Genomic DNA, 8,907 nt, shown 5'->3' on the forward strand with positions numbered 1-8,907 from the left:
ACTCTGCTCTTTTTTCCCACACAACATAGCTTTTAGATGTTACGTATAGCCCTGTTGTGACTCTCCATTATGTGAAACATCAACTCTTTCTTCAGGACTTAGCTTAAGAAGAATACATTTCCAAATTTTAAGACCGATATGCTGATATGCAGAGTAGCCAGAAATAAGCAATTAAAATGAAGAATTTTGAATGACTACTGTGAAATTTTGAAGGTTTGAAGGAAGAAGAAAATATTTGATTTTAAAACTGCAATACCGACTAATGTTAATTGACTAATGTAATTAGGAAGCTGGTTTTGGCACACATATATAAGTACATTATTCAGAGAGGATACATATCCTAATTTCAAAAGCTGTGCTTGCAGTCTGATGACATAGGAATGCTTACCTACAGCACCAGTGAAATCCCATGGTATTAAACAGATAGCAGACAAGGGAGTTTAGGCCAAAATCTAATTTAGACGTCATCACATTAATTTCTCAGAATATGCATTTGTAACAATGAGGAAGAAACACTTTGAAAGTGAAAAGTCATCAGTTTTAAGGACTACCTTACGGAGTTCCACTAAAGCAAACCAGTCTTGCACTGTAGTAATGGAAGAAAGCAACAGTACTCTGGAACAGTTAAGTAAGTATCAAGTTACCACCAGGAAAAAGTAAAAATAAATTTTTTTAAACATATGCCTACAGACAGCCAGTTCCAAAATGTGGGTTTTTTTCTAAAGTGCCCAACTTAAAACTAAATGAAATAAAAAATTATTAACAAAGAAAAGTTACCAAAACCACTTTGCATATTTATTTAAAGGTCAAGGAAGGCTACGAGAGTATGACAGCAGATACAGGAATAAAATTTCCTAACAGAACCCAAAGCTTCTCAGTAACTTGCTGTATGACTTTGGGCTGTCATTTAATTTATCTATGTCTTTATGGAATAGGACTACTGATACTTTCTCGGACTTCATAAAGTAACTTTAAGTCCTTGCAAAGATGTAATACATTCCGGAATTCAGTTGAAGATTACAGTAATTATTCATGGTACAGATTAAACTCTCTGTGCAGATGATATAGTTATAACAGTCTGGATTTTGATATATTACAGCTCACTACAAAAGGAAGAATGTGAATGTAAAAATAAATAATCCAATGATGATGATGGGGGTATGACAAGTTCTTCACTTAAAATACAGATTAGAGATAAATATAGATTAAAACATTTAGGGAAAAACAAAACAAAACCAAAAAACCAAAACCACTTATATTCACAAAGAAAGCAACAAAAAAGTGATGCCTCAACGTAAAGTTCTGTTGTAGCAATAAAACATATTATTGATTTCTTAATGTAAGAAAGATCCTTTTATAAAACATTTTCTGAAGAAATGCACACCGTAAAAGATAACCAACAGCTTTCAGAGAAACAAGATACTCAACATGTTGGTTTACCAGTCATCAATTAGACTATTATTTCAACAAATAAATACAAAATAGCATTTTCAATCCATAACAATGTATTGCAAACAGAGACAGGTTATTTGGATTTATCGAATGTATGTATATATCAAATGTATGTATATAGCAAATGTATTATCAAAATGCTGCAGCTTTATAAAATAAAAAAATCATGTATCATAAGATCAAACAGGAGATCCTACATTTGTCATTTAGTGTAAAATGTATAAAGCACATACAATTTTATTTGTAAAGCACAGATACTGTGCAAGCTGCTCAGGATACTATGCAAACTAATAAAATATTCTAAAGCAGAACACAGGAAAATAAGAACATTTAAGTGATGTCAATGGTCAGATTTAGACTCACAAATCCAAGGAAGTTAAGGGGCTTTCAAATTTAAAATAAGTTACACCTATATATTTACAAATGTATGGTATACTATTTTAACAGCAACTTTCTCTCTTCTCTACAATATACCCACTCCTTCTGCATTCTTGACCTCTTCTCTGATCCATCTTAACCTTTTCACTTTGCTTCAACAATGTCCTCGCTTCCTACTACAATCCAAGGCCAAAGCTAGAAGCCTATATAAATCAAGAGAAAAGTCTCATTTGAAGACGAGGGGGTTAGAGGGTACTACCTCAGTGGAGTGGACATTTTGTAAATTAGTTTCAGAGAACTGTCTAAAAGCAAGTAATATCATCCATAAGCAGAGTTGGAAAAGCTTTATGTGGTGTGACTTTATCTTGATTAGGCAAACACCTTCTTCCTTCATAGAGAATGTCTCTCTTTCCTGACAGCCAGCACTTTAGAAAACTCCTCAATGGTTTGATTTGAATTGCACACTACAGAAATAAGAAAGCTTTTCCGTATTTCCATGTTTAATTACACATACTATAGACTCTATGTAATAGCTAATCATGGACGTGAGTATACAGAAAAGAACTTTTACAATGTAGTCATACTACATTAAACTTATTTGCAGTTCAACTTCCTCTGCATTTGTAGCAATTGTTGAAAGTCCATTAAAAAAAAATCTTAATTTAAAAAAATGCATTGAACTCTTCACTGTTAAACACTGTACTTTTTCCCCAATTTCCACAAACTTATAGTCTATCATACTTGAGAAAAAACTTGTCATCTAAATAAGCTTGACGTGTAATAAAATAAATAATGTATTTTAGAAGACGAAATTATCAAACTCATTCACTCACGCATTTACCAATGCATTACAAGCTTCTAATGGAAAGCAAAATTCTCACCCATCTTTTGTTTGATCTGCCACTCCAGCCAACAGCTGCACTGTTTTAGGATTGTAACGCGGATCTGTGTAAAGTCCTAGGTATTTTTGCACAAAATCTTCTGGGGTCATGTAATGCTCACCATCTTTCTCAACACTGGCATACTAGAGTGAAAATAAAAAACAAAACCACACAAACAAAAATGAATCCATTTAGATGCTAATTATCAGTGATTACCAAACTAGTATCTTTACTGAATATCACTTAAAACGGTGTACAACTGTCTGCATGTAACTGGTCTGAAATTAAAGGGCTTGATTAAACTGATAGCATTACTGTACTAGTTGCGTACCACAACAATCATTGTCCCTGTAGAAGAGATGTGCTCACATAATGACCAATATCTTCTAATAAAATGACAATTATGTATTTTCAGAAACTGTCAGGTAATTGCATAAATTTATAAAAATTACAGCCATGCTCTAGCTTCCCATTTGCAGCTACACTGTGAAAACACAGCATATAAATTTTCTTACAATTTCTAGTACCAGACATCTTCTGAATAATTGTTCCTGATCATTCTTAGAGTTAGCTTGGAAAATACATATTATTTCTTTTCTCTTTTCGTGAGATATAAGTTTTCAGATTAATTTTTATCCTGAAACCAATGGTTTTGGCATTTTTCATTTAAGTAAAAATTGACACACAGATGAAAAGTATTTGGGTCAATTGAAATGTTTTACTTTGAGTTTTAATTTTATTAACAATGACTTTTCAAATAAAAATTACATGCAAATTTTAGAATTATATAATTTAATTATTAATAAAACTAACTAAAAATAAAATAACCAAGTACATGTTTATTACTTGTACACCAAGACAACTGCCACATGTCTGTATCAGTATTCTTACTGATTACTTTTCTGTTTCAAATCATTAATGACTGGTTCTTATCTATAGGTCAACTTTAAGTGAAAAATGAACTTTTTAGCATAAAGTAAATTCCATGCCCTCAGCTGTCCAGCTACACTAGGTAATACTTATCTTGAACTAAGAACATGAGGAGGCAGGAGTAGAAAGCATCACAAGTGATGAATAAAAGGAAAATGTATTATGGAAGTTCATACCCCTCAGATCTTGTTTCAGGATGGCAGTATAGTTGCAGGAAGAAGTTCTTGTAGTTTATTTATGATATGACAGTAATCTTAGAAATAAAGCCTAAGTTTTCAGATTGCAAAGCTACACTATGTTTGAATCCCAGAACACAGGAAAGTAGCTCACAAGAGATTTCTAGTTCCCTAAACTACTGTGACCCAATACAGTTTGATGACTGAGCTTGTTTCTCAGCATTTTTGCTCACAAAACCTGTAAGGAAGCTTATTTAATAGTTTCAAATCCATCTCTTCTGTTCACTCTCTACTGTACAGTCTACTTGTACATACAATGATTTACATGCAGACCTTCAAACACATACTTAGAACTGTGCTCATTCTGAGAAAGTGAAGTTACAAAACTACACAGCTGTTTCATTAGAATTTTGATTTGCAAAAAAAGTAGTGACCTTTAATTCATTTGTAAAAATGTAATTCGTCTTTCTAGGTTTTAGTCATTAAAAGATGATGACATAAGCGTTCTCTGCAGAAAAAGAAATGGCAATGCCCCCCCAAGACCTATAGTGCAACATCTATGCTAATGAATTCAAACTTCAATTAATGACCTTATCTGTAATTTGTAACTTTTCCACTATATACTGCAGTATCTTGATTCAGATGACACAGCTTTATGTGAAAGAGTAACAAAATGGGACCCTACTCTGCCAGGGACCCACAGGAATTAGAATATTAACAGTAAAACCTACACACAATACCTGTTAAGGTGTTAACCCTCCGTTACGATAACAGGGATCATTCACATGTCTCATGCTTGTTTCAGCTGTATGCAACGCAACCAATTCAGTCAGGACAGTATTTCAGTGTAAAGGAGCTTGCATCAGCATCAAAGCCTGCTTAAGCATCTCCCGTATCTCTTCCATAACACCAACCCCTCACATCACCTCATCACCTCTCCCTCTTCCACTCTACAGCTGTTTGCAAGACTGCACTGCAAACCAGATTATTGAACTAATCCAGAATTAAAATAGATGATTTCCACAAAAATAGGAACACAAAGCAGTGGACAGGAATCCTTTAATTCAGCACTGCTGCCGACATGACAATGTAATGAAACTGTGGCTTCATTGAATCAACTCAGAAAGGTTGTCTTCTCAGTCATATACACAAATGACTAAAAAATGCATTATGAAGCACAATTCTGCTGCAAGACATGCAATCCAAAGAAAGTTTTATGTATGAAGGACCACCAAACATGCAGAGTATTGAGCGTATCTTCAAGAATAACAGAATTCAACTGTATGACAGCAGAGTGCCTATCAAAGACAGTCAAAATCTAAACGTCATCATCTTTTTTTCTTCAGACGCCAATTTATCTGAGTTTACTACAATTAGTGAATTGTTTTGCAGTAAAAACTGTGTGTGGGAAGTGTTGTTAAAAAAGATTTTGAGACAAAAATAATTAACTGACAGATACATTTTGCTCCCTATGAGAAGGTCATGGTATTTTGACAGAGCTTGGCAGTGAGCCAATAAATTAAGACCTGACAAAGTAGCTAGGCTATTCCCTTTTGGCATGTATTTACGTTTGTCCTCAAGTTACCTTTTCACCATACAACTTAAGTCAAGAATCTTTAGCACAAAATAGGCAATTGTAAATTGTATCTTAATTTGCATATAAAAATTAACACATCCATTAAATCTGTATTTTCCTCAGTCTTGAATTATATTACTTTATACCACAAAATTCTTACTATACATTTATAGTCTCAGGTAAGTACTTGATGAATTTGCATGAGACTTTTTTTTAAACATTATCACGTAACATGAACACACAAAACCCCTACTCTGTTTGTACAATATACTGCTAGGTATTGCCACACTTTCAGAAGCAATGCTTTCTTTGAAAAATTGGTTAGTTTTCAATTTAAAGGGGTTTTCCATCCCAATTATTTTATCTGGACAGAGGAGAAATAAGTTCCAACACAGAAGAGACCTATGGGTACTCAACTTTTTTTTTTTAATTAAGCTAAGCTATGAGCAAGAGATTCAGGACATTTTTAAGTGGGGGGAAAATAAGTTTCCTGTATTAAAACTGGAAATTTGTTTTTGTTTCTTCCTCCACCTTGCTGGAACAGGTTCCACTTGCATTCAGCAGGCAGGGAATCATTCAACTATATTCCCTGAGGGCTGACTGTGTCTTGCCTAGGAAAAAAGAATGAAGTCTCACTAAGAAATCTGCTAACTGTTGTTCTACATAACTCTTTTATCCTTCAGTGAATTTCTGCTTTGTTCTTTATGGTTGTTATTGAAGTCAGTGGTTAGCAAATACCTAAGAGGTTTGATGATGTACAAACATGAAATTTCAATGTCTGCATTTTGTAGTTACAGGATTATGTAGAAATAATAGCACATCTGTTTAATACAAGTCAAACTTAAGATTTTTAACAGTTTAAAATAATAAAAAGAAATATATAGCAAGCTTCGGAAATTCTAAAAGAAAGGTATATATCAAGCATCCATTAAAGTACAACTTAAACTGGATGGACAGAGGACACGTATCACATTACAGGATATGCAAGAACAGAAGGAAATTTAAGTACACTCTCTATGAATAAGGTGGATGACGAAGAGGCCTAGAGTTCACATCTTCGCTTGCACCCATTTCCAAGGGAAGCCAAATTTAGGAAGGAATGCATGCCCTTTAGCTGAAGCTCACAGAGCAGGCCAGCACCCTCAGCAAAGAGCACAACATATCTGACCCCTGATGTGTGCAACACTAGCAGTGTTTCATAACAAGACTCTCTACAACTTAGTCTTGGAAAGAGTGGGTTCTCTTTTGATTTTTTTTAAAGTTCGCAACTAAATTTGCTTACTATCTATCAAACAAAAAACACAATTTCAAACTCAATTAGAATCAAATATAATCCAGAAGAAATATAAACTCTCTTTCTATGCCAGAGGTGTCTGTGTTGTTTGTCTTTTTTTACTGCAAATCTCAGATACTCAAGAGGAGACAGGAGAGCTTTTGCATTTTTCACTCCTCAGAGCACAAAACAATCCACAACTTAATTTGCATGTTTCTTTGAAGATTATAAGATAGACATGGAGAAGCTGTTTTGAAACCAGCAGACTGTCTGCTTTTTAGGTCAATAAAACATGTATTGTCACAGAGACAATTTCAAGAACCAGTTGTACAATGTTCTTCCTCTCCACTTTTCCCTGTATGACCAAAATCAAGGACTTCAAACAATTCACTTATTTCCAGAAGCAGGCACTTCTACTGCCTATCTTGCAAAAAAGTTGGAAGAGCTATGTGATGTTCTATTTTAAAAATCATATTTTCATGTTGCTTATTTTATTAACGTATTCTACTGTATTCCTTATCTACAGAAGCTAAATGTCATGTCAACAATAAATGAACATGTGATGGAAGATTTTTTACTAGAAACTAAATGCTGGGCTTTCACAGTTTGATTCCAGCATTCTAAGTTGCAGCACTCAAATCAATGTTACCAGTGTAATCCAGTATGCAAATTCAAAAATCTGCCAAAATTATGGTTGAGATATAATTTCTCCCTCTGAGGCAAAAAGGACTGGAAAAAGGATGAAAAGATACATGTCAAAGATGAAATAATAGATTTTACTATTTACAGTATTTGCTCTAATACTTAATTTTATATTCTTTCCTTTTTCAAAGAGTAAAGCTCTGGAATATACTGTATAATATTCAACATAAAGGGAAAGAAAAAAGGTATTTTAGCGATTTTGGAAATATCAGCAGTCCAACTATGGACCTAAAACATAGTTGTTCTTCATACTCCATCTGCCTGATTCAAACCTTATTATCAAAGTTTTAGGACTGACTGGATTTTCCTTTGAGATCATACTTCACTGTAACTAAGGGGAATGGAGAAAGCTTCATGCTGTTATTTATATATGTTAATTCTAATGCCCTGCAAGAAATAATATTATGAAATACATCAATCTTAAGATATCAGTTTTAACTTCTAAAAACACTGCCAGTTGTCCATCCATTTTTAAGAGGAACCCATATAAACCCCAAGAACAAAACATACAGCCATGGAAGAATTTTTTAGAATCTAGCAAAAGTGTATTTAAAAAAAAATAACAGTCCCTAGTTACGGTTATAATTATTTGCTTTACAGAAAATACCTCATAAAATTATTTAAGATTATAATCTGGAAATGGTTAAGCACAATTTGTCTCAGGAGCAGTTTCTCCTCAAGGCCTGAAGGCCCTTTCAATACACCGTGCCTGCAAAGTGAACTTTTAAGCATCCCACAAGCACGACACGTGTATGATACCGCAGCAAACTGCTGAAAGGGCAAAAAACAAAGTTTGCCAATCAAACAACGTTAGACAGATCTTTTTACCTGCAAAAAAATATTTCGCAGTTCAGCAGGATCCGCTCTTTTGGTTGATTGCACCTGTAAACACAAGCAAGTTAATGCTCCGACAGCCGGGCTACTGACAGGGCGTAGATAAAAACCGCCGTGTGCACCGATAAGGGCAGCAGTACCGGGTCCCTTCACTAACAGACGGGGCGAACCTCAAACATGACCCCTATGTGCTTACTGCGGGACTCTACAGGGCTCCAGTGCCGATGACAGCTGTCAAACTCCGGGCTGCCGGGAAGAGGCGCGGCGCCCCGGCCCCCCGCGACGCCAGCCGTTACCGCCCGGCGGGCCCAGCCGCTACCGCCCGCGCGCGCGGGATAACGGCCCTCCGCCCGCCGGGCCCCGCCCGCCCTGGGGCGCCCCGCACCCCCCGGCCCCGCCGCTTCACCTCAGGAGGCGGAGGCAGGGCAGGCTGCGCTACCCCTTCCCCGGGGCCGCCCCGCCATCACCGCCCCCGCCGGCGGCTTCCCCTGGCCCCCCGCGAGGCTCCCGCAGCAGCGGCTGCCTTGCCTCCCCCCGCCGCCCGCCGGCCCCCCGGCCGCCCCGCGCGGGCAGGCGGCGGGGGGAGAGGTCCGCCCGTCTCCTCCTGCGGCAAGCGACGGAGGGGTAGAGTCACCTTGACCGCCATGCTGCGCCCGGCGAGAAGGAGGAGGAGCCGCCCGCCGCTACCCACCCGCCGCGCCGCCG

At 36.8% G+C, this 8,907-nt stretch overlaps 1 protein-coding gene across 2 annotated transcripts in view; it reads right to left on the reverse strand.

The window, feature by feature from the left end:
- The window catches only part of SLC25A12 (solute carrier family 25 member 12), a 50,586-nt gene extending 41,713 nt beyond the window's left edge, over positions 1-8,873 (reverse strand). Inside the window, exons 1-3 of one of the 2 annotated variants that reach the window (XM_059820358.1) lie at positions 8,837-8,873; positions 8,197-8,250; positions 2,712-2,854 (exon numbers count right to left, since the gene is read on the reverse strand). In XM_059820358.1, the coding sequence (XP_059676341.1) occupies positions 2,712-2,854; positions 8,197-8,250; positions 8,837-8,848 (209 nt within the window). In that variant the 5' untranslated portion in view covers positions 8,849-8,873. Of the gene's footprint in view, positions 1-2,711; positions 2,855-8,196; positions 8,251-8,608; positions 8,622-8,836 lie in introns of those variants that run through there. The other variant, XM_059820359.1, reaches the window with a different exon arrangement.
- Between the last annotated feature and the right edge of the window lie 34 nt (positions 8,874-8,907).

The sequence above is a fragment of the Gavia stellata genome, chromosome 8 (genome assembly GCF_030936135.1).
Source record: "Gavia stellata isolate bGavSte3 chromosome 8, bGavSte3.hap2, whole genome shotgun sequence".
NCBI classification, from domain to species: Eukaryota; Metazoa; Chordata; class Aves; order Gaviiformes; family Gaviidae; genus Gavia; species Gavia stellata.